At 37.5% G+C, this 26499-nt stretch overlaps 1 protein-coding gene and 1 long non-coding RNA gene across 4 annotated transcripts in view; one reads left to right on the top strand and one right to left on the bottom strand.

Annotated features, from left to right (window-relative positions):
* The first annotated feature begins 299 nt into the window (after window positions 1–299).
* On the top strand, window positions 300–10213 carry LOC130607306 (uncharacterized). 2 transcript variants are annotated; one of them, XR_008974211.1, is made up of 3 exons: window positions 300–851; window positions 5284–5352; window positions 9249–10213. It is a non-coding gene; the product is annotated as an uncharacterized LOC130607306 (long non-coding RNA). The 2 variants fall into 2 exon arrangements; XR_008974212.1 differs by having other exon boundaries at window positions 4707–5352.
* The window catches only part of RECK (reversion inducing cysteine rich protein with kazal motifs), a 49112-nt gene continuing 30632 nt past the window's right edge, over window positions 8020–26499 (bottom strand). For both annotated transcript variants that reach the window (XM_057424304.1, XM_057424305.1), the window contains 13 exons: window positions 25881–26148; window positions 25436–25615; window positions 24299–24511; window positions 23457–23593; window positions 23010–23150; window positions 21819–22007; window positions 19483–19605; window positions 18802–18973; window positions 16697–16889; window positions 14374–14584; window positions 12974–13047; window positions 10207–10362; window positions 8020–9256 (listed from right to left, as the gene is read on the bottom strand). In XM_057424304.1, coding sequence (XP_057280287.1) covers window positions 9041–9256; window positions 10207–10362; window positions 12974–13047; window positions 14374–14584; window positions 16697–16889; window positions 18802–18973; window positions 19483–19605; window positions 21819–22007; window positions 23010–23150; window positions 23457–23593; window positions 24299–24511; window positions 25436–25615; window positions 25881–26148 — 2273 coding nt within the window. In that variant the 3' untranslated portion in view covers window positions 8020–9040. The remainder of the gene's footprint in view (window positions 9257–10206; window positions 10363–12973; window positions 13048–14373; window positions 14585–16696; window positions 16890–18801; window positions 18974–19482; window positions 19606–21818; window positions 22008–23009; window positions 23151–23456; window positions 23594–24298; window positions 24512–25435; window positions 25616–25880; window positions 26149–26499) is intronic.

Raw genomic sequence — 26499 nt, 5'->3', positions numbered from 1 at the left:
TCAAGACTGCTGGCAGTTTTTGCATCACTACTAACTAACCTGAGAAACTTGTAACACAGCTCCCCACTGCATCCTATTACTTGCCGTGTTACTGAAGCTACAAAATTCTGTTGTCATTGGTGCTGCCTCACTCTTCCATCTCCCAGAAAATGGGTGAGAAGTCCTTGCTTGAGCTTGCTGGTGATGGTGCACCCCCATCACATCGCATATGGATGGAGATAGTTCCTATCTCTCTCTCCTGCTGGCATTCTGTTTAATGGTTTTATTACTCTGACTTTTTCTGCCTGTACAGCTTTAAAGCTAGGAAGGCAATATTTCATAATTAGTATGTTTTGAGGTATGATTATAGACCATAATTACACTTGCTTTGGCTGAAGAGGTAAACATGGGTGAGATTGTGATTGGGGTGCTTAGACAGGGTCATAACTCTCTATTCCCTGTTAGTAGCATGGTGGTCATTAGTTGTAAAATAATGAGAGCAAACCTTATACTACAACACAAGAAGTAGGTATCTGTGACTGCGATACCATGTTTTATATACATTACGGCTTGATGGCTCGGTTGAGCTAAACTCTGGAAGAGAGTTTGGATATCTAACTGAATTCCTTTTTTTTTTTTTCTTCACAGAGTATGGTAAGCACGGGAAGTCTACATCTGGGATCAGAATTCAAACAATGTTGTGAAACCACGGCAGTTGTTTCACTTGGAGGAAGGGAAAAAAAGCCCCAACAACAGAAAGGCAAAACTTGGAGAACTTCATTTGTGACTTCAGATGTGGGATTCCACAGTAGAATATGCCGTAACATGCAACCAGATACCTTAACAATGCTAACTTACATTGCAGTTTGGAGGTAAGACAGGTATTTTCCTTCCAGTCTAATATTCTGCAGTTTTCAAATCAGTTTAATGGGACATCATAGGAAAAGAGCTGCTGCAGTAACACCACACTTCTGTATACGCTAGTGTGTGCACAATTAAAAAGGTAGCACTCATACATGGCACATACATAAGCAATGTCCATTAATTATGCTGTAGCATCAGGTTAGTTAACTCATGTAAGACAAAGTAATGGAGCACACAGATGTGTGCTCATCAGAGGAGTGCACTCTGTTGAGGAGAGGAGATCAGCAGCCTCTGTTTTTAAAGAACATTTTTTTCTAAATTGTTATTAAAACCACATAGCCAAAGTTTTTGTAATTATTAGTGCTGTGTGAGAAAGGTTCGTTTGTACTGGCAAGTAGATATTCAAGTTGCAGCTGCTGCAATTAATGAAAGAATGAAAGGTGGAAATGATGATGGGGAGCTATGTGATGATGGAAGTTGTGGAAAGCTTTGAAGAATATGAAAAAGAGATAGCCATCAATTTTCATATTCTTAAAATGACTGTAATGAACCCTAAGAAAAAGTCTCCAGACTTTTCCAGCTGTGCCCATAGTCTTTCCTATGCTGCAACAAAACACACAGCAACAAGGAGGCGCGATTAAGGAACGTGGCATATGATTTACTTCCGCTTAGCAGCACCAAGTGCACAACTCGGTGTTCACCATAAGCCAAAGGAACACTCAGCAATTCCAAGTAACATTTTTCTTTTGGGAAATAAAAGAATTGGCAGACTATCCTAGAAAATTCAGTTATAAAAGCTTTGTAAATGCCAGTTTATGTTTCTGTGGTGGTATCCTGTGCCTTTAGGAGAATCAAGTTTCAATCCAATGAGATTTGTGAAAACAGGGAAACTAAACCTACTGGTTTTCCATTGCACAGAGAATCATAGAATCATAGAATAGTTAGGGTTGGAAGGGACCTTAAGATCATCTAATTCCAACCCCCTGCCATGGGCAGGGACACCTTACGCTAAATCATATCACCCAAGGCCTCGTCCAACCTGGCCTTGAACACTGCCAGGGATGGAGCATTCACAACCTCCCTGGGCAACCCATTCCAGTGCCTCACCACCCTAACAGGAAAGAATTTCCTCCTTATATCCAATCTAAACTTCCCCTGTTTAAGTTTTAACCCGTTACCCCTTGTCCTATCACTACAGTCCCTAATGAAGAGTCCCTCTCCAGCATCCCTATAGGCCCCCTTCAGATACTGGAAGGCTGCTATGAGGTCTCCAAGCAGCCTCTTCTTCTCCAGGCTGAACAGCCCCAACTTCCTCAGCCTGTCTTCATACAGGAGGTGCTCCAGCCCCCTGATCATCCTCGTGGCCCTCCTCTGGACTTGTTCCAACAGTTCCATGTCCTTTTTATGTTGAGGACACCAGAACTGCACACAATACTCCAGGTGAGGTCTCACGAGAGCAGAGTAAAGGGACAGGATCACCTCCTTTGACCTGCTGGTCACGCTCCTTTTGATGCAGCCCAGGATACGGTTGGCTTTCTGGGCTGCGAGCACACACTGAAGCCAGCTCATGTTCATTTTCTCACCAACCAACACCCCCAAGTCCTTCTCCACAGGGCTGCTCTGAATCTCTTCTCTGCCCAACCTGTAGCTGTGCCTGGGATTGCTCTGACCCAGGTGCAGGACCTTGCATGTGTCATGGTTAAACTTCATGAGGTTGGCATCAGCCCACCTCACAAGTGTGTCAAGGTCCCTCTGGATGGCATTCCTTCCCTCCAGCGTATCAACCGAACCACACAGCTTGGTGTTACTGGCAAACTTGCTGAGGGTGCACTCAATTCCACTGTCCATGTCAGCGACGAAGATGTTGAACAAGACCGACCCCAACGCTGATCCCTGAAGGACACACTCGTTACTGGTCTCCAGCTGGACATTGAGCCTTACTAAGCAGGTTCCTGAAGAGGCCAAAGTCTGCTCTTTTGAAGTCCAGGGCAGTGAGCCTGCTGCACGCTCTTCTCACTGTCCTGAGGATCTCAAATTCGAGCATCTCATGATCGCTGCATCCAAGGCTGCCCTGGAGAGTCACATTTCCAACGAGCCCCTCCCTGTTGGTGAGCACAAGGTCAAGCACGGCACCTCTCCTTGTCGGCTCCTCTGTTACTTGCAGAAGGAAGTTGTCTTCCACACAATCGAGGAACCTCCTGGATTGCTTGTGCCGGGCCGTACCGTCCTTCCAACTGATGTCAGGGTGGTTGAAGTCACCCATGAGAACAAGGCCCTGTGAGCGTGAGGCTTTTCCTATCTGTCTATGGAGTGCTTCATCCGCAGGTTCTCCTTGATCAGGCGGTCTGTAACAGATCCCCACAGTAATGTCTCCCATCTCTGTTTTCCCTTTAACCCTGACCCACAAACTCTCTGTGGACTGCTCACCTGTCCCCAGAGTTCCATACTCTCCAGCCTATCCCTAACATAAAGGGCAACTCCCCCTCCCCGCCTGCCAGGCCTGTCTTTTCTAAAGAGCCTGTAACCTTCCATTCCAACACTCCAGTCATAGGAGCCATCCCACCATGTTTCTGTGATGCCTGTTATATCATACCCCTTAGACGTGCACACATCTCTAATTCCTCTTGTTTGTTCCCCATGCTACGGGCATTTGTATAGAGGCATCTGAGCCGAGCTCCAAATGAAGCCAGCTCATTGGCTGGAGCGGCTGGGATATCTCTATATTGCTCCGAGCATTTATTATAGGTTCTGGCAACTGACTGGGTGTGTTGGGATGGAATGATGCCCCCCTCCCCCAACACATCTAGAGAAGGCCAGATCCGATAATATTTTAAAGACAATATTCTGTCCAACACTATGGTTACTTCGCCACTGACAGTTCCCGTGCTGAGAACTGCAGAGGGTGCTACTGTTGATAAAAATCTGTGTAGCACAGCACTGGAATTAAGGATCCATGTTGTCTTGGACAATACTAGAAGCATTCAGAGATCAAAGCCACAATTTCACTCCAAGTTACTTTGTCTTCCTGACTGTTCTAGTATGAGTTAAAAATACCATAGTGGTTTGTTTGTTTTTTTTTCTCTAGTTTTGAAATGTGATTTGCATTCCTCACATCTTTTTTTTTGATTCATCTGGGTCTTGACCGAGGTCTTAGAGCTGTGGTTCAGGGTCACGAGAAGTCTGTTGTTATGGGTATGAGCAGCATTTAAGAAAACATTCAGCTGCGAGGTACTGATCCAGAGTTTACATTGCCACTTCAAATGTGTTAAAAAATCAAAATGCACGCAGCCTAACAGATTTAACACATGCTCAGAGAATGTGATTATGACAGCATTTGTTTTCCAGCATAAAAACCAGACAGGCTGCTCCCCTGTATCTTGTATTGTGGCCAAGTCATGTGCCTACTTCTGATCTGGATGAAGTTGGTGCTCAGATCAGCTGGGGGTACACCCAGCCATTGCTAATGACAGTACAGCCACAGCCTTGCTGGCAGCAGCTCCATTTCTGTACGGAGTTAATGGCTGCAAATAGTTAAACTTACTTTCTTATGGCAGAGGAACTGAACTTCTGGGGGCTGATAGCTGTTCCTGACCAATGTCAGCACTCATGCTGGTACTTGGAAGCAGCTCTAATTATCCTGACCAGGAGGGACTGGAGTGTTGCTAACTCAGAGCAAAATGAACTGCTGCTAATGGGTGCACCTCAGAACACAGAAACCCAGAGACATCTGTTTCATCTTTTTGCACTCCTATAGCTAAACAATGCCACATATACACAGCATAACAAATCAATCAGTTTGATCCTGCATCTTTAATTGCAATTTGTACTTGGAATCTAAATTTAAAACTATTATTACTCTCTAGGATTATTCAGAAGTGTTTTAGAAGACTGCTAGCTTAGAAGGAGAATCGGAACTGAAAAAAAACAGATTGAAAACCTATGCATATATTGCAGCTGATGCTGCAATCCAACCACAAAGTTGCAAACTGAAGAACCTTGCCAAATACAACGGAAAGCCTGTGCCAAAACAGAAGGGTGGCTCTTTACAGCAAGAATCTATAAGGTTATTAAGTACTGTCAGAGCTACAGAACCATCAAAAGCCTTTGGCTCAGGTTCCTCTTCTTACTGGACCTGGCCAAATGAAACAGAACCTAGATTTTAAGGAAGGCAAATCAGAAAATATTCTTGGGGGAGAATAAATACATTTTGTTTTAAGATGGAACAGGTAGTAATACAACAAATTGGGAAGTCATTTAAAGGTTCATAGATACGTTATATATAGCTAGAAATAATCAGCACAGGTCTGATCATCTAATGAAAAATTTAAGGTAACAATCTTTCTTTATATAAGCAATGATAAGGTTTCTGCATTATTTCATGAGTTCTTGCATCCTCAGGAAAAGGCTATCCTTTATGTTTTATTCTCCTTTATGTCCCAGAAACTGCAAGGAGAAACCCACCCTTTTATGTGAGCTCTCACTTTTAAGCATTTTACTGCTGCCCTTTGGGTAAGTCTCCTTCACGATACCTAGCATGAATATGTGTTTGAATACGTAACTTTGTTCACGTTGAAGAATGCAGAAGGGGGAATGTCAGTGTATAGTAGTTTGTAGCAGCGATGTGCTAAAGCTACATGTAATAAAAATAACATGGATCTATTTCTAAGTAACAGTAGCCCATAGTTTGAGAATAATGGACTAATGTAAAGGTTTGACCTCCTCCACTCTCTCCCAGAGAGCACTGGAGACTCTAAGTAGAAGATAAAGAACTTATTGATCATAAAAGCTGTTGCTATGTTATGCTTGCAGAAATCTTATTTTAAATCATTCAAAATTTAAATAAAACTTAGTATATTTAAATATATTCTAAAGGATTTAATGTATATATTATGAAAAAGGTTGTCTGAAATGGGAAATATTAGTTATTTTATATGTCATTTTGAGAACAAATGAATCAGTGTTCGTAAGATCTGAAAATGATTTAATAAGCTAAAAATTTCCATGTACTGCAATTAGAAGTATTTCTTTAATCATAGAACCTTAGCTCAGGTTGGAAGGGACCTCAGGGCATCTGGTCCAACCTTTCAGTGCTTTATCTAGAACTTTGTCCAGTCACATCATGAAAACGGCCAGTTATGGGGGACTTCACCACATCCCTGGTGATTGATTGTTCTCACTGTATAAAGTTTGTTTCTTAAGATGAAGTGCACATCCTTTTCTCCATTTAGCAGTGTATGTACAAAGCCCATTAAAGTTAAGACATGTTTTGCACTATTAATGTCACCTTTGCTTTCATACCATACTGGTCATACTCAACCAGTCTCCAGTAATGCAAATGTTGGTAGTATTATATTTGTATAGACTGATCAGCTTCAAGTATAATAACTGAATCTTTGGCAAAAGCTGAGGTACTACTTACTTAATGATAAAAGGGTATTATTTTTACTGTAGTAAAAAAGTGTCATAAACTGAGTAAAGATGTATAAAGAACACTTTCCTTTTCAGTCAAGATACATACATGCAAATCTCCACATTATGACCCTGGGTAAAGTAGCATAAAACTAGAGCATGAAAGAAGAGTGGGCTATGAAGTGACTGTGTGGTTGGTTCAAAGTGATGATTTCGTGGCCTCTTACTTACAGAAATGACTATCATCACATGAGCAGAAAGCATAAGCCAGAAATCTCTTGTTCTTATTTGCTCTGACATTTGCCCCTGTGGCTGATCTACTCCTAGGGACGTACACGCAGGCACTGCCGGCATCTCCGCTTTGCTGTCACCCTGTTGAAAAGAGCCAAACTAAACAAACTGAAGCATCTCTCTGGAGCCAGTTATTGACGCGAACTCTGGTTTTCAGTAGACAAGAAAGTAATGTTTTGTAAATGTTTCAGCTGGGTCCTTTTATAAAAGCAACAAACAGGCTTGTGCTGCTTTGAAGTGCCCTTGTGCTGTCTTCATTCCTTCTTAAGTGGACCCAGATTTCCACACAGATGGTGATAGAACATCATTAGCACTTAAAGGAAAAGCACATCTGGAACCTCTATCAAATTTTGCCACCATTTGGTTCAAATTTCATACGTTGCAAGTAAAACTCCTTTGAGGTGGTCCAAGGTCTTGATAAAACCTAGAAAACACTGAAGTACTTCTGTTCATCCAGCAAGAAGAACTTAGGCCTTCTGCACTGTGGATGCTGGATTTGTGTCCAAGAAATTAGGAATATACAAAAATCTCACTGGTTCTGTACATATCTAATTTTAGCTAAATGCTAAGCAAGCTAACAACATGTTGAAGCTATGTACATTGGCTACATATTTGCTAATGACTGGAAAAAAATAAGGAATTCAATAAACCATCTGAATTGCTTGCAGTTTCTGAGAAATGATCTAAGCCATTTCAGCTCAAAAAGCTTTTCTGATGCATTCATTATACTCTTGTATCCAGGTTTCTAAAGAATTCACAGAAGAAAATTCAGAAACAGATGGATTATCAACATATTCAACAAGTTTTTTCTATCTAGACTTTGATGAGAATGTACGTGAGTCTTCCTGGAGTTATTTGGCAAGTACACTTCCAAAGATTGTCTGCATTTGTATTCTCCTACCAAAAGCACTCAAACTATATACAGAGTACAACTGTACCTAAAATATAAAACTGCTCTTCTCACTAAGAGACAACAAACAACAGAGCTACGCTTAGAAAAGCAACTGATGGAGGTTTCAAGGAAACTCAATCTGTCACCTTGCAGTTACACACATCTAGTCTCTCAGTTTGCTTTGGAGAAGGTTGAGCCTTAAAGTCTAGGTACAAACAAGGCAGTAATTCTCTCCGTAACGTTTGTGCAGATTTCCAGCTGTAGATGAGAAAATTATCTATCTTCCAAATCAAAACGGAGGATGACTTGTTATCTTACCCAAGAGGGTTGCATAAAGACAGGTATGTTCTTCTTCTAAGTAGAGTCTGACACAGGTAGCATAAACTTACTTGCATGTGACACAGATCTGGTTATACAAACAAGCAAATCAACAAAACCCTAAGCCCCCCTCCGCTTTGAAATGTACTTTATTTGAAAACATTAAACTGTGTGTCACACATGTATGTAACTGCAGTTAGTTTTAAGTGTATTGCAGAATTCTCCAAAATTGCTTACATTAATATACAAGGATACATAACAAAGTGTTTTATTAAAATAAAAAGCTTTAATACTTTCGCATTTAAGATTTAGCAGAAAATAACTGCTACAAACATGCTACAACGACATACACTTTCAAAAAGTTTTCAGTGCTTTCTTTCAAAGTTCAGCATTTTGGTAAAAATAAGTTTTTCTGTATATACTTCAAAAGTTGGCTATCATAATACTGATATAAAATACTTCATGTAGACTAAGGTCAGGTGCATAAAATACAGTAAGTAATAAAACATACTGTTTGTATAAACATTTAAAGTATAAATTTCATTAGATAACATGCAAATACTGCAATATTTTAAATGGCACTTAAATATAGATACTGAGATTCTTTATAATTTTGCATCCAATATGAGTTTCTGAAATGTACAAAACTATAAAAAGAACATACTTCTTCACTGAAGTCAGGTACTAGTATAGAGCTTGATTGTCATTTTATGAGCACTGAGCCCAGTGTCCTGTAAATCTTCACCAGTCCAGGTAAAGACGTCTACTGAAATAGGCCCACTGCTCATTAGTTTTCTTCATTATAAAATATGAAAGCATATTTACATGAGAACAAACTCTTAAATTTTGGTAAGTAAGTAGCAGCAACTTGTTTCTTCCAAAAAATGATGTTTAAAATAGGTGCATGTTCTTTGTTGTCACTGTTACGCATCTAAGTAATATAGAATTAACATTCTTCAATAAACTCAAAACACTGTTTTCTTCATTGCTGAGAAAAACCCCTGTAAGATCCCTTCTTGCACAAATCATAAGTCCGTAGTATCAGAACCTTCCAAAGTATTTTTGCTTCCAAGATGAATGGAAAACAATCTGATTGTGCTGAAACAGCCATCTGACTAGTAACCAATAAAAGAATAATCTTTTCAACATTATTCCAAATACAATAGTTCTTCATTGAAAAATATTAGTTCATGAAATCTTCTACAATTTTTGTTTCCTGGTTTAGTGACCAACAATTCTGAAAGTCCTTCACAATATAAACAACTGCCATATTCATGCATTAAGCAGTTACATATAATATATTAATGCTGACAAAGTGAATAAAAGGCTTATGAACAGGGAGTGCAGAACTGGCACCACTTTAACAGAAGGAGAAGAAATGCTAAATGAAACTTGTACTTGAGACGCAATTAGAGCTGACAGTGGCACATGTGATGCTAATGTTGGACTGTCTGAATTTATCAGTGACTCTATCTTTTCTGCTTCTTTATTGCAGGCTTCAATCTAAGGAAACAAAGAAAAGGTTATTATTTCTCTTTTTGCCATGGAAGAACATATCCTCACTGGTTTTGCACAGGTTAACAAGCAGAAAGTAAAAAATTAATCAACAGTTCCAAGATGATAATAATGCAACACATAGGTAAAGCCTTCGTTCTATTGCTCGTAACTGTTCCTAAAATAATACTGTAAGAACTCTGAGCTGCATTTGTTGGCTTACCTCTAGACTTGAGTAGCGTGAGCATTAGGTTTTTGTTTGCTAGCATGAACTAGCTATGACACAGCAAGCTGGGCAGCTTATCAGAATGTTATTTCCTTTTTAGTGTCGTAATAGCATTTTGGGATCTCCCAGCACTTTTTACCGTAAAATGGAAAGGAATATTAAATCCAGGATGGTCTCAGAGTAGTATTAACAGATCCTCTCTGGTATGAACAACTGCTTGACATCAAGATGCTTACAACATATTAATAAGATCAGTATACGTGATGTGCTTCAGCCTAATATCACATATGCTTCAATCTACTTTAACCTTGACACCAGAGACAACCATTTCATATGCAAGTATACATTTAACATAATTAATATTCATGGAAGAGGCCAGTAAAGATATTTTATTTTTATCAGTTTATGTTTTCTGTTGTTTTTGCCATAGAAAGTTGAGGGTTCCGCATTTATTGATTTTAAAACAAAAATGATACTACTTTACCCTTGGCCTTCCTTCACCTCTCCCCTGTAATTACCCACACTCAAAAGCCTCTTATGAGAAAAGCAGAATTCTCAAGACACATTTTACCACCCGTAACAGTAGCCACTCAGATTTGGGTCAACAGAGAAATCCCCTCAGATTCAGTACACAAAACCCCACACAATTTAAAACCTGCTATATTGAAAAATTGTGAAGTGTACACACATGAAAATGAAGTCCATGCTGGGTGAACAAAATAACATTGTTTACCTGCAGTGGTTTGGGGTTTTGATCCACAGGAATGATGAGAATCACAATTTCAGATTCTATACTTAAGTATCCAAACACATCACACTGTGGCACTGAGACATGCAGGCGGATTTTTTCAAGTATGTCAAGTACTGTTATAGGCTTTTTATTTGTTACCTGGAACAAAACAAATTACTTCATGCATGGTATCTGTTACAGCAGCTTGTACTCCCATGCTGGGAAACAAAAGGCAGAGCAGCCCTACCAGCTGGCACTCCTTTACCATCACAACAGCCCATTCCAAGAGCCACCAGAAATGAAGAGCTGTGGTTTTGTGAAGACACAGATACGTCTATAAATATGAAAACATGGGACATTTCAACATCACTACGTAACTACTGGGTAAACACATTTTTTTCTTAAAATTCTCATCTCTGTTCTGCTGTCTGTATCTGACAGTTTGATTGTAGACGCTCAGTCTGTTAAAGGAATGCCACACCTTTACTCCAGGTCACTTCTGGATGTGTTTAACAACATAGATAGACATCAACACAAATACTTGTGACTTCCTGTCATCCTATTGTGTTCTGTTTTCTAGCTTCAACTTCAAGAAATCCATCCTTCTTACCCTACTGCAACTTTGTTTCTTTTAAGACCCCTGGTGCAGGACCTTAACAAATGGAAAACTGGGAAATCTTATTAAGACTACATGAATCAAATTTGCAAGCTGTCACACAACACTTACATTTTTACCAGATCTTTGAGGGATTTGTGCATCATAGCCCCATTAAAACGTAGTCTGACACTCTGACTGATTAGCAAATCCTGTTCAAACAGTCTTAGAACAGAAGCACATGGATACTTCAAGGGTGATGGGTAATGTCAAACTTAGATTTTAATGTCTTAGGTCAGAAATCTAGTAGATCATATTAGCATTTCAGCAATCTCTATTTTTTTTTCTCTGTATAGATGCTGTCTTTTGTTTCCTGCTGTCTTTACAAAAAAGGCCAGAAGGGGGAAGGTTATGTAAAGGAGGGGGGAGGGAAGGGAAAAACGTCAATTTGTAGAACTTTTTTTCTCAAGTTTTTTCTCATATGAACCACCTGTCTGAACTAAGATAGGCATACAGTGCTGCTCCTTGCCTTCTTGGTTTGGTTAAAGTGTGTGTTAGCATTCCTAGCAATGATTTCATCTATCTGAGACTTAAACATCTCCAGTAGGATGGATGCATATGCTATATATACATACACTGTCAAAAGAGCGAGCTGCACACCAGTCCTGTAGCTTTATTGATGAAATCAGAGGAGATCAATATTACTAACATTAAATTAATGTAGATGAAAAAAGTATCGAATCTACTCAAATACACAGCTGAGTATTTTCTATGGTATTATTAGGAGATATTTGCTGGCTAGAATAACAAAGGCACAGAGCTTCTAACTCCCTAAGCTCAGGGTAGTGTCACACCAGGCAGTCTCTAGGTGGCTGTGACCAAGTTCGAGATGGTCTCTGGGGGCTTATTGATGACCCCTGAATGAAGTTTTCAAAGGAGAAGGCTTCAATCAAACTTCAGTAACTTCTAGTATTTGCTAAGAGAATGCTGACTTGAATGTTTGAGAGATCACATATTTTACATGTAAAGAGATACATACGTTTATAGGAGTTCTGAAAACTTGAAGACTGTGTATTGTGGTGTTAGATGAGCAAGACGAGGAAGTCAGCAAGACTGCCCTGCCTCTCCTCCCTGAACTAGAGTCCAGCAGCATTCAGCTGGTGGAAACTACACTCCTGGGGGTGTTACAAGTCAGCTGAGCAAGCTGCTTGAATGGGAGCTAACTTGCTTTGAGGGGGAGCTAACTTGCTTTGAGCAGGGGGTTGGACTAAAAGATCTCCAGGGGTCATGCTCAGGTTAAATTACTCTATGTTTTGACAGTTATCTCTACTTCTAAAGATACAAATTAATGCGATTTTATGCTGTTTTGGTGAAATTATTTCTTGATATTTAAAAATTGTAAATTGTGCAGATGCAAGCATGAGTTATTTTGCTTTACTAGTCATGATCATATTACTCTATTTTGTTGTGATCGCATGCCAAAAATCAAGCATTCTGCTCTGTTCCATATACTGAAGCATAAAAGCAGGGGTCAATGAAGTGCAATCCTTTTATACACCATATGGGGAGTCTGTTGTGTAGCATGTTGTATTCACTTATCAACATGAGAAGAGCCATCTTACACTGGAGGTTTTCAGAAAGCAGCAATGAAGGGATGCTGTGTCTAACTTAAGGAGATGTTAAATTAAAATCGAGCATTTTAGTTGATGAGCAGCAAAATCAGTCACAGCTATCAAGGTAACCCAAAGAATGTAAACCAATCCAATTTAAAACATAGACAATGTCAGAACTAAGTTCCCTACATTAGGAAATAGTGAACTAGCAAAATAATCTTAACAGAAAGGCCATAAATAACAAGTATACGCTGTCTTTTACAGCCATGGGATAGATTCATTTCCCATCTCATTTGTCTTTACTACTAGAAGACATTTAAATTGCAAACTTGAATGTGCTTGTTTGTGCCTACTCTTGTTTTGCTTTGCATTCTAATTCAATTTCTACACCTCAAATTGTGAAATAAAGTATAAACAGTATAAAGAAAAACCCAAACAACAAATCACACACTACCTGCTGAAAAATAATTGGTTTTATAATGTGTTAGCTGTTCAGGAGAGAGTATACAGTAACTTGGCTTTTCCATGTACCATTTAACATGGGGCATGATAAACTACTTACCCTTGCAAAAGTATCCAGCTTGTCTTTGTCATATAAGATTCTCAGCATTCCAGCACAGAGTGGACAGCATGCTCCTATGTGAATAAACAAAAATATCAGAAAAAAAAAAAAAAAGGAAACAGACTTCTCTTTCAGGTAAACAGAGGTCAATAATTAAATGTTAACTGAGAATGGAAATAGCAAAACTAACAAAGCAAAGTAAATGTTTCAATTTGACAGCAGAATTGCACTAGTTCTAAGATTTTTTTAAACGTTGAAAACATAATGCAAAAGCAATCACCTTTCAACACAGAGTTACTACTATCAACATGAAGCAACAGGATGAATTTGCATTTGTTCAAAGAGGATACGTTACTGTAAGCTAAGAACCACAGGCACTTTGTGTGCAACAAGACAAGGATTTGTATGGATGCATGCAAATGCACCTACAGAAATAATTCAAGAGCTGAAATAGCTAGGACATGACAGCAACAATTATGCACATTGCAAACATTAATTTATGTAATGATACCATGTTGGTGATCAGAATATTTATAAAATAAGGAGGGGAAAATGTCTTGTCTGACAGATTTGTATTTAACACAGAAGCATGTCCTATTTCTTCTACTGTCCTTCTCACCCTTTCAGAAACCAAAGGGCTAGTACTTCAACTTTCTACCATAACTGTGTATTTAATTTACACTCCCCACTTATATGTAATTAACATTCACAGTGATTTTTATGATATTAAACATAATACCAAAGCATGAACATCCCTTTTCAAGCCTGTAAATGAGAAAAATGCATAAAACTCTTCAAAAACTAAGCTTGCTTTGCTCTGTGTATTATGTGTTGATAGTTACTGTTTCACAAAGGAAGTATTTGTGATAACAAAAAACCCCACAGTTCAGAAGAGCACAACTGCAGAACTATTCATACTGTTCCTCTTTCACAGCACTGTAAATACATATGGTATCTTACTCTGTCTTCTAATTAAATATCATCTTTGTTCTTCTGGGAACTGTATTGTGATGACAGTTTGGCATTCCAGTGTGGTATCTCTGCTGCCACTTATTAAAAATTACTCATTTGATTCCCAGTGACATTTTACCCTAGACACTACAGACGTCATTTGTTTCCCCCAAACCATTCCTATGGGTACAGCTGCAAGTTTCTAGGCTGAAGGAGCATGGCTCCTAAAGCCAGGGCCTTTCCCCCTCAGAATTACTTGGATGAGTCCTTATACTGGCTTGTTCTAGCTGTAAATGAAGATCTCTATTTCATCCTTTGTCTTAGAAGTCTCAAAGACATTATGGAACATAATATTTTAAAGCATAAGTTTTGTTCCAAATATACACCTGTTTATACACATAGCCTGGAGACTCCTACCTGCAGTAAACTTCAACAACAAATTAACATACCTGGTGCAATAACTGGTTTGCAGCCAGTAGCAGAAAGCTGGGGACATTTAACAAAGGCACACTCCGTATGAAAACTGTAGTCTGAGAGAACACCTACAGCCTGACAGTGTCCATAATAGTCAACAGCCACACGGTCAGAATAGGCAGCACAGACGCTGCTGTAGGTTTCACCATTATGTCCACATACAGGTTCCACTGATCTGCAAAACGGCTGAAAAACACAGAAATGTTTCAAAGATCAATTTATTCATGCTCTAGAAACTTCAGAGTAGTTTCAAAATTAGGAAAAACAAAGTTAATGGGAATTTGCTGCTAAGATGTCTGTCAAGCGTTCAAAAAAGTAGGAAATTAGCATAAATAATGTGCCAGTTTATGAATGGGTAATAAATGCAAAGAGTAAGTACTTAAAGGAGGTGACAGAAAAATGTAAGTTGGAATCTGTGAAACGTACAGTAAGACATGTTTTGGGAAACAACAATTTTTTTCTGTGTTTCTGCTTAAATAAAATGACCATTTAATCTACATTCACTTAAGTTAATCAGAGATTATTATAATTTGATTATGCAATAAAGTATATTTTATTCATTTACCAGTAAAACATTATTAATATTTTAATGTCTTATTAATAACTTACTTATGCCTTCCTCTCCATGTGTTTTTGTGTTCTTAAAATCTAGTGTGTGCATGTATTTCTAAGACATTGAGAAGCTATATTTACTTCAAAAGAGTAAGATCCATTGTAAGATACCTCTGTCAAAATATTTCTTATTAAGACCTTTACAGCTAAAAAATACATTTGTTATGTCCTTTTTCTCTCAGAAAAAGGTATCTAGCATGTCATTCAACTCGCACACATGTAAAAATCTTAGAAAACAGTCATATAGTTTCTTCCCATCCTGCCTGTGCATATATATTAGTTCAACACATTGATTAGGTCAAATGCCAATAAACTTAAGCTTTTGAATATGGACAAAAGCAGACAGAATTGTTGACTCTTTGCAGACAAGGTATGACTAGTTCTTTTGTCCAAAGTCTTGTGAAATGACAGAACTCATTCCATAATTTCTTGCTAATGTCTAAATATTTTATTAAACTAATATTTCAGTAAGTCACCATAGCTATACAATTACTGTATATCCTCTAAAATAGTAAGACAGTTACAGTTTCTATGTTACACACCTAAGCTAACAACAAAACATACAGAGGACAAGTAACTGTGAGCACTCAAATACTTTCATGTCTTGCAGTCATCTTTCCTATAAAAGCAAGAGTGAAAACTTAAAGCTACTGGTGCCAAAAACTTTGTGAACATGGATACAACTAGACATACAGCTGCTGGAGAAAACACACAGCCATGCAATATTCCTTTGATTCTTACTGTTCAAGGGCTGAACATTCTCTGAGTATCTCATGAGATATCTGATGTGCAATGAGAAGAATTATCTGTACTTAACGAGGTTGCTGAAAAAGGGCAAGAAAAAGAAGGTATAAAGACAGAAAAGCAGAAACTAAAAGTGGGTTAAAAGAACAACAGCATTTATAATACAGAAAAAGCCTGAAAAAATGTTCTGTACTTAAAAGAATATCCATCAGCTGAGAACAAGAGAACATTTCAAATTAATCTCCATAATTTGAGAAAAACCTGGAGACACATCACCTATCAATGGTAAAGCCAGTAACTTTGAAAGAGTAGCTCCTGACTTGTAAAGTGACAGAACTAGCTTGTCTACTAACGGTGTAGGAAGTGGTGGGATAGAAGAAGTAAATCTAATCCTAATCTGTCTCAGGGATTAATATGAAGACTAATCCAATCCAGACAAAGTAAAGAAGGTATTACAGAATGCTTAGTTTCCAGCAAAACTTAGGTGTAAATAGATCCTGAACAATGACCTTGGTAAACCTGGGGCACAATCACACATAACGCTAAAGCCTGTCTATGACTGGGCATTAGTATTTATTTAAAACAAGTTCGAATTGGTAAAAACTAGCATTTAACTAACCAAGGAACTGTTCTAATTACTGCTAATGTATCTCAATGCAAACTTTAATAGTGAAAAATACAGGAAGACAATATAAATATCAGAGTATTATTCCCCAGAAAAATTATGTAAAGCTTGTGACTGGTTTTGAGACAACTGTTAACTGAAGCAGAGAAACAGCTGACAAAATTCTGAATTTTTTTTTTTTTTTTTTTGGTACTAGTCAAGATTACATTTTTAAAGACTACTTTCAATGAAAACATTTTTGTAACGTATAAAACCCAGCATATTTTGAACATTAAAGAACAGATGATTAGATATTTTTTGCTAGAACCGCTTCCTACCTGGCATGGTCCTCGGTATGCTAAAGTTTTTCCTTTTTGGTACAAAGTACACAAGTTATTGTATTCCACATTGTCTGTGTCACAAACAGGATCCCGTGTCTGGTCACAATTTAACTGCCTTGGCACACATTCATGCTGGCTACATTCAAACTTTCCAAAACTAGTCAGGCAAACTTGCTTCTTTGGTATGCACCTGCATAAAGTAATAATAACTTCATCTAAACATAAAACATTCATAAAACATTCTGAAAGGCCAATTTCAGGTCCCATCACAAAGCTGGAAATGGTTCACACCATGTTTAGTCAATGTATGTGAACACAACTGCAGATTCCTCTAAAATTTAACTTTCATACCAAGTATTTTTCAAGGGACTTTTTGAAAAGGCTTGGATAAACTTCTTTTTCTACTCCTAAGTTTCATTTTGTAAATGCATATTTAAGGAAAACTAGAGAAAACATAAAAACTGAATTGCAAGAGAAGGACATCATATTGCAGAGGTCTGGTTTCACCCTTCCTTGAGAAGGTAGTGAAAACAAGACAAGATCATATGCTTTCAATTACAAATAATAATTGGATTCTGGCTTTGTAGGTTAAGTACATTACATCACATCCAATCTTGGGGATGACTGCAAACAAATGGAAAAATCTAGTATTAACACCATTTTCTTTTATTTGGCATGTCATCCCTCTCAAGCCTTCACAGATAAGAGCAATAAACAGTAGAAATTCTATCCCCTTTATATTGAAAATGTACCTTCCATAGTCTTATCTGCAAAAAAATTGCCATATGCCCTGGAAGATGTCCCCCTGCTAGAGAAATGCCAGCCAATAGTGTTTGATGAACAGACTGATGAAAGGCCAAATGGCATTTTTAACAATCTCCTTCTCCTGTGTGTAACAACAATGCTACCACTGGATTACTTTTTCCAAGCACTGCTGGCCTCTGTATTACACATATTCCTTTTATATTAGGGAAGACTCAGAAATTCTGAGATTTAAACATTTTACAAGTAGAATCTATTTAAGATCTTACATTCCAAGTGCTTCAGAGACACTTTAAAATGAGCATGTTTAGTTTACACTATGTTATCAGACTGACCCAGAAAACTTGTACAGTCCCTGACTGAAACCACAAAATGTGGTTCTAAGCAAAATGGTATTTTGCAACTGAAAATCTTCTCTGTATTTTCCAAATTAAAAATATAAAAGATAAAAAAGTATATATCCACAATGCAGCTTCGAAATTCCAATTTTTAATGCCATAATGGCTACTACAGCTACAAAACTACAGTGGATTTGCTGCAGTTTTCTGCACCAAAGAATTTAAAGTGCAGAAAGAGGAAAAAAAAATTTGCTATAATCGGTTTTCATGAAAGCACAGTATTACACAACTTCTTATGGTGGCTTGCTTTCAAAACAGAAAAATGTACAAATTTAAAGGAGACTGCAGTATTGCACAACACTGAGAAAATTGAAGACAGAGACCAAGATTATGAGCCACAGACTCTGATTTCTGTAAGAAAGGTCATACTTTCTTTTCTCAAAGTACATTAGGAGACACTAGTACAGAGCATTTTGTTTTAGTATGTCTATATGCATTTGACTTTTTCTGACATCAAAAAACAAGAAGCTATACAGACATAATTTTCAGAAGGTTCAATCTAATTAAAAGAAACTCAAGCATTCCAGAATGATTGGTATTTTCCTATTTTAGAAACCAGAAGCATGTACTCCAAGTCAGGTGTGGGTTTTTTTTTTTTTTGTTTAGAAGAAGATGTGAACCAAAGGAGTAAAAAATACACATCCAGTTCAACAAAATTTGATTCTCCCACTTTTGAAAGGATGCCTCAATTATCTTCCTATAGCTGGTATCTGCATAATGAATTTAAATGATATAGCACTACAGAAACGGAACCAAAAACTGTCAGTCATTACAGTCCATTACTAACTGTGATGAACATAAAGAAGCTACTTCAAACAGTTTTTTATTGGAGTATCCCAAAAATAGAATGTTACTATAATATACAACACATTGAAATAAAAAGTAAACCTGTTTTGCAAGTAGAAGATGCCAAAGAAAAGATTAAAACCATTCTGTTTTTACCTCTGATTTTTATTACAAGGGTTAGGGTTACAAGGATCCTTGGAAATACACGATCCAAACTCAAACTGATTGTCTTGGAGCCCAACGCAACGAGCTATACATGCACTTGGATACGTGCGTCCATTCTGACCACATACTGGTACAAACTGATCTACGCAGTTACACGGTAAACCTGTAAAAGCAACACACAAAACAGGAATTTCATTCACGCTTATTTTCTGTGACATAAGATACACAAAGGGTCATTAAGACATCTTTTCCTTCCAGCAAATGGAAGGATGTGCCATATCTTCAGCCAATTTCTCCCTCCTGTATTTTAGCAATGCTATACACGCTTATAAGTAGTCGCAAGGGAAGTCTGTGCCCTGCCTTCCTGCTGATTCTAGTCAGCTTTCTCCATTTTCTCTCCAAACTCCTTATCTCTTGTCCTGAGTGGCATTACGCTGTCTCTGTTTTTTAGATATTTTGATGTATTTTGTTTTTCAGTACTGTTGTTTTTTTTTTTTAAATGTATGCATTTTTTTCTGCAGTGCAGGTTGGACATGAGGAAAACAAACAGTTAAGAGAACATCATAATAGTAAGTTATCAGGTATTTTCCATTAATACTGTAGATAGAATTTAGAAGCTAATCCTTGCTCTAAGAATATTAAGATTACAGTTTCCATAGTTTGGAAAGTTACCTGTGAACTTCCGACGTTCATCTTCTGAACTATGCTCAGTCAGACACTGACGTGTAGAACATATCAAGTTTCCAGCAAAACATGAACAGACATTACAATCTATATTAAAGGACGTTCCATGGCCTTAAAAGAAATTAAGTAAATGCATACAATTAATACAAATATACCAGAAGACTATATACTCATATGTATTACATAGATATTACGTTTTCATTGTTAATTGTTCATGGGATTTCCCTTATTCAGTTTATTTTACTCCTGCGATTTCTTTTTTTTTCTTTTATTTCAAGTTTTACTTCATTCATTTAAAGTTTGTTCTCAGGTGGTTTTCATTAAACAAGGAAGCACTTTATCCTTTCAAAGCTTGTGTAAGTTAGGTTTTCTCTTCCTTTTTCAAGAACAGTTTAAAGCTGCAAAAAGAAATACACTCGGAAGACAAAAGTGCTAGATAAATTCTGGCTAGCAAGCTCCATATTTTTTTTAAAGGTAAAGCTTTTATAAGGATGCATTCTTCTCCTAAATTAATTTTATATAACACTGCTAAACTTTCAATCATAGTCTCATATATAATGCATGGTAGTGCTCATTTCTTTCCTTTCTGTGTACTTTTTGTCAAGAGGTGAAGACTGCCAATGCTTCATTCCAGTCTTCATTGTTTTGCAATATCCATTAAAGCCGTAATTTCAGCCTCAACAAGCAGTACAAGTTATAATGCAGCTTTGTCCAAAGCAGGGAACGAGAAAGATTGTAGCAAAGCTGAACAGAAACCCAGATCTAGATTCAGCTCAAAACACACACAAATACAGAGAGGTCTATGTTCACCTACTGGCTTTTGGAAATGAGTTCTTAATAATGCAACTTATACCACCGGAGTTGCTTTTCAAGGATGGAGCAGTCTGCCCAATTTTTGCTTTTTATAAGTTAGTAACTTTTTCATACATGACTCAAAGATTCAAACTGTAAACTTTGGGAATATTTGTTCAATTTAGGCATTCCAGTTTGGTTTTGTGAACTGTCCATATGACTGCCCTTCATGTAAAATCATTCATGTTGGTGTCAGCTGATTGATCCATAACCGAATCAGTTATTAAAGACTACCAACAAACACACAGCTCTTCAAGGAAATAGAAGAGTAGCTGTGCCTTACAAAATAAGGCAATTCTCTTTAATCTTCTTTAAAAGGGTTGAGATTAAGGATTAGAATATTTGAGAAATATTGCAGGGGCACAAGGAAAATCCTCAGCACAGTCTCTGGACATCCAATGCTATTAAAAATAGACTAAGAGTACCCACAAAGTTGGAACTGAGGAAATGGGCAACCATTTATAGTTAGTTACACTATGCTTAAAGCTCAAAACTACAGCATGCTTAGAGCAGATCTATTTGGTTTATTGTTTGTCCTGGGTTCAGCAGCAGCAGTCATTTTTCTACTTCTTGGTAGCTGGTGCAGTGCAGTGTGTTGACTTTTGGCCTGGGAACAGAGCTGATAACGATGATGTTTTGGCTTGGCCAAGGACTTTGAGTCTCACGCTCTGCCAGGGAGGCAGGGAAGCCAGGAGGAAGCAGACAGGACACCTGACCCAAACTGACCAAAGAGCTATTCCATACCACAGCACGTCATGCCCAGGATGTAACAGAGAGTTACCTGAAAGGGCTGGTGCACTGCAGGGCTGGAGGAGGTATCGGTCGGTGCTTGCTCGGGCTGGGGGGGGGAGTTATAGGTCGGCAGGTGGTGAGGTGCTGTACTCTCTTCCCTTGTTATTTCCTTTATCATTGTTATTATTGGTGGTAGCAGTAGTGATTTGTGTTGTACCTGAGTTACTGGACTGTTCTTATCTCAACCCGGGGGAGTTGCATTCTTTTTGATTCTCCTCTCCGTTCCTCCGGGAGTAGGGGGAGGGCAAGAAGTGGGGGAAGTGAGTGAGTGAGCTGTCTGGCTGGGTTTAAACCACAAAAACTGTTGCTTCATCCGTGGTGCCTACTGGCTCCTCCCAGAACTTTTTCCATCCTCAATCCCTAGAGCTCCCACCAGCCTAGTCCTACCAGAAAGGAAGCTACCTATTATCAAGTACCATAAAATGCAGTGGATGTGAGGTGAGTCAGTGACCTTCTGGTTAAAAAATGCTGCAACAGGGACACTCTTCACACAGGACTTATATTGGTTGAGGTGCAGGTTCAGTATTGATTTAAATAATGGAGCTCTCCATTAGAATTAAACAAATACTATGTATAGGAATGCAAACATTAACTTTTCTATTTTCTGACACTCTTCATTCAGATCCTCTAGGTCTTTACATGCACCTCATAATTCATTATTATTAAGTTCTAATACTTACTTTTTCTCTGTCCTCCAACAATGCATGATTTTTGGAGGTCAACACAACGCATTTCCATGCAGTTTTCTAGCAATCCACTGTGTCCACATGTGCAAATCTTGTAACAACCAACATCACCAGCTGAGGATGGAACCTGAATAAGTGTACCTTGACGGACTATAAAATCTGAGGCTTCTCCCAGTTTGCAACCTTGATAAAATGAGAAATTTTAACTCGTATTTAGTAAATACTGTGACAAGCACCACTACCAAAAATAACTACTGCTCTTCGACTTGTGAAAAAGCTAAGGTGTTCCTAAAGCAGCCTTACTCTTGCCTATTAGACAAATTCACACATTTCATAGAGGCAAGATGTAGCACAAACAGAAGATACTTGCTTGAGACAATGTTCTGAAATAAGTGTAAAAATGTCACTTTTGAAAGAGAGACTGGTAATTCCAACAATTCTGAAGCAATTTCATTTTCCACAGTTCTGTAGTAGTATGAAACATATGTGATATAACAAATACCACATATGCTTCACTCTCTCCAATGCAGGGTGTAAATTAAAGGGTCTCATAAGCAAACCCCAGCCATTTCCCGTTTCATGTATTTTATTATATCTTCCTTCCCTACTTCTACCTCTTACGTGAACACCGAAAGATGAAGAAAGGAGAAAGTGAGAAAAAGCACAAAAACTAGGTTAAAGAAAAAGAAAAAAGAATTTAAAAATTGGTTTTAAAAACTGCAAGGAAAACCCCCCACATAAACGAAATAGTAGATTAAAATTACCCTAGAAGTGATGAACTGCAACAAATTCCCCACAGCTCTCAACCAACAACAAGATTGGATTCAAACATAAAAGTCACCCTCCAACCTCTGGAGGAAGTAAACTGTCTCTTCAAAAGCCCTGGGTGAGCTTGTTTTCTAATCACTTTGAATGACTTTTTCAGCAAGTGAAGACAATACAACCTCAATAGTAATAATGCTTTTTCTAATAAAGATGTTATGTTTCAGTGGGCAATAAAACCAGAAATACATTGAGAAATGAAAAGGGCAAATAGATAGGCTACAGCTTTTGAAAACACTTGGTAATCGTGATAACAGTTTCCTTGAGTTATTAGCTATTCACTTTCAAACTTTCAAAAAAAAAAGGTAGGTAACACATGTTTACCAGCAAAACTCGGGTAAATAGAAATCCAAAACCCCTTACCTGGCACACACAAGTACGGAAGACACAGTTCTCCAGACTGACATCCTTTTCTATTTACTTCACATAACTGATTAGCTGCACATGGATTCGGATTACACGGATGTGTAACATCTTCTACAATGTTACCTAAAGAACTTGGGCCTGAAAAGAGAGTATACAGCATTCTATATAGCCTTAAATGAGGTTTATTTTTCTTCAGTAAAGCACAGCATTTCTAATACTCAGTAAAATAGCACTTTTAACAATTCTGTCACGTATTTTTTTTTACCACTACCAAAACAACCTTGCCACGTACACCCAATCCAAGAAGGAAGAAATGCAATGAGCTATGACAATTAGAATTTTCTCTACTATTTTAAAAGAAATAACAACAATTATTAAAAGCAATTGCAAGCATTCAAAGTATCTTTGTTTCTCATTTTGTTTCATAGGCATGTTGATACTTACTCAAGTATGTATCCAATGGGATACAATTCTCCAGATCATCTGTTGGAGATAAGAGCTCACAAATACTTTCAGCTGAGTGGCCTTCAGGGAATTTACTATGATCTCCACATTTCTTCAGTATTTCCACACAATCTGATCTTCAGATAAATAAACAAACAGGACTTCATGAACTTTACTTGAATCCACAACTTTCTCCTTCTGCCTTACAAAGAGTGTTTATATATATATATATATGTATATATACATGTACATGCTACATTCTACATACACGGGGAGGAACAAATTTGTGACACAGACAGGAACTATTGCTTATGCTACTTCTGCTTTGGGCTTGGTGATCTTTATTATCTATGGCATCGTATGTATGTATCTTTCAAGACCAAGCATTTCCTTGATTTACTGATGTCTAATATGGGTTGAAATCTATCTCTGTACTATTAACTGACTTTTCTCTACCCCATCACTTACTTTCAAATTTATTTAAAAGAATCAAAAAACCAAACTTTCTTTTCCCCCAGACCTTTCTGTCAACTGAGAATCATCAGCAGGTCCCAAAGCCAAAAAATAGGAAAGGTTTTATAGACACCATAGAAAGCCAAAATCCCACCAACAATAAATCAACTTTACAATGGAAGAATATGCATCCATCTCGTTAACTGGTAATCATCTTCCATTTACAGTGATGGAGATTCAAGCAATGGCAACTAAGCTCATACTCCTGTGTTTGCCTCGCCATGTTTTCCTAACGTAAGTCAAACACAGTCCTACAGCTGCTTTTTACTTCTCATTAATATTCTTAGCAGAATCTCTAAACCTTCCTCCCTCTACCCCCCAGTACTTACTTGCAGATAATACTTCCTCTGGATTTGCTGTGGCAAGGTTTAATCTGCAGTGAGCAGGCGATTGCCTTCCACATTTCTGGTTGGCATTTTTTTATATCAAGCACAGGAATATTTATAAATGGCATCTTAATACTCCCTTTTTCCCATAGCTTCATGTCATTCATGGCTCCCTGGTCTGACTGAGTATTGCAGCTCCTAAAAAGTTCTGTTGGTCTTAAAAGAAGAAGTTAGGATATGGCATGTATATACGAAAAAGAAAAGACCACACATTCTACCTTTCACCGTATCAATTCTGCAACCTGTATACAGCTTGCTTTTTGTGGCATAAATGAAATGAATTCCTTCCACATTCAAGTAAGATCAAAATCAACTTGAATTCTGTCTTTAAGGAAAATAAGCTCTTTAAAAATCAAGGCTGAAACTCGCTTCTCACCATACCTCTTAAATCAAGTATCACTTAAATTTTTCTTACCTGAAGAAAGTTGCTTTAAAAGCAAGTACTGAATATCTGTGCAAATGTCTCCTCGTGAATAAGTAACGCAAGGTGGTTTATCATTCATATCTGCCCAGGCTGCATCTATCACATGTGTGATTCTACTACTCATATAACACTCATACTACTGTGTACTATTTCAAACAGAAGGCAGAAATCTTTTTTAAACTCAAACTATTTAATTTGTAACCTTGTAATTACTAATTCAGATACCACTTTTAAATCATTCATTTTACCCTATTGAGTATAAAGCCACAGAAATATCTATGAAAGAAATTTTGACAAAGAGTAGCATGTAAATTTAACAAGCATTTAAACCTTATTTATAATACACAACATTCCACCAATCGTGGCTTACTTGTCTGTACAGTAAGTCAGAAATATGCTGCTAATACATTATGACATTTTACAAGTTCATGGGTTAGCTTTTATTCTTGTAAGTTTTGTTATGTCTGTTGTTAAGTACATTTCCAAAAGTTTATTCTAAAGAAGAGCTATTTATTTTTCAAAGTATTTTAAAAAAATTAAATTTGCAGAAAGACAGCTACAAATGATTTTAAAACAGGCCTGAAAAACATTTTATTTAATTTTTAAAATCAAAGCACAGGTATTCCTTTATAAAATATTCAGTGTCTCTCTCCTACCTGTTATTAAAATTAGTGCAGTAAGTAAGATTTCTACAGCCCAGCTGACAAGGTTCTCGTACATCTGCTAAACAGGTCAACATGGAAACTTCAACTGCATTATACTCACAAAAACGATCAAATTCTTGCCAGCTCTGTGAATTGCCCCAGCTCGTGCTATAAAGTTTAGTGCAGAGCTCTCTGGGGGAAAAAAAAACAACAAATAAAACCAAATGAAGAAAATAAAATTAGAAGAACAGCAGCCATTCAGATATAGCAAAGCCCATTGTTTCTTAGCTGATGGCAACAGCCTGCGCTCAGTGTAGAATATTGTGTTAGCGCCCACAAAATCTGGAAGAGAATAGGACTCTATTTCATCTATAAAGCAAGATTCGGGCAAAGACCTGGTACAAGACAAATTCTGAGGCATTTTCACAATTGGAAACAAGGGTAGGGAGATACTGACCTACATGTTGAAGAATTTGCCTTAGAACAGCAATGGAGCTTAGCTCCATCAAGGCCTGTTGAAGGTGGAGGGTGCACAGTGACTCCTGGGTGAACAGATCTTGAACTTTCAAGAAAACATTGCCAAAGAGGATCCTGAGGGAGAGGCATTGTTTTGCAGCCTTCTATAAGTCCATCAACAATTTCAAGCTCTGTTTTCATTGACATTAGAATTCTTTTACAAGCAGTCTGACATGTATAGTCTTCTGCTCTATCACAGCAATACAAACCTATTGAAAAATTAAAAGTAGTTCATAATTGAGCACGTAATAACAATCAGGATGCAAGATATAATAGCCCTCTGATTAAAAAAAAAAATGTTATAAGGAGGTTCCCTCCCAACTAATCTCAAATAATGTTGCTTCTTTTAAATGCAAAGAGAATCAACTCTGGAAAAACCAGCACCCATATGTAGAATTAAAATAAACTATGTATCAGTAATGCACCTACAACCAAAAGTTACCATTATTTAAATTCATATAATTGCTATTACAAAACAGAAATACATTAATACAATTTATACAACAGACTAATACAACAACATATTTTATATAAAAAGTATATACAATGCTCAAACATTT

Source organism: Pezoporus wallicus, unplaced genomic scaffold (genome assembly GCF_028554395.1).
Source record: "Pezoporus wallicus isolate ANWC-B61680 ecotype Strahan unplaced genomic scaffold, APGP_CSIRO_Pwel_v1 contig_5485, whole genome shotgun sequence".
Taxonomy (NCBI): domain Eukaryota; kingdom Metazoa; phylum Chordata; class Aves; order Psittaciformes; family Psittacidae; genus Pezoporus; species Pezoporus wallicus.
This window is presented reverse-complemented; position numbering and strand designations above follow the sequence as displayed.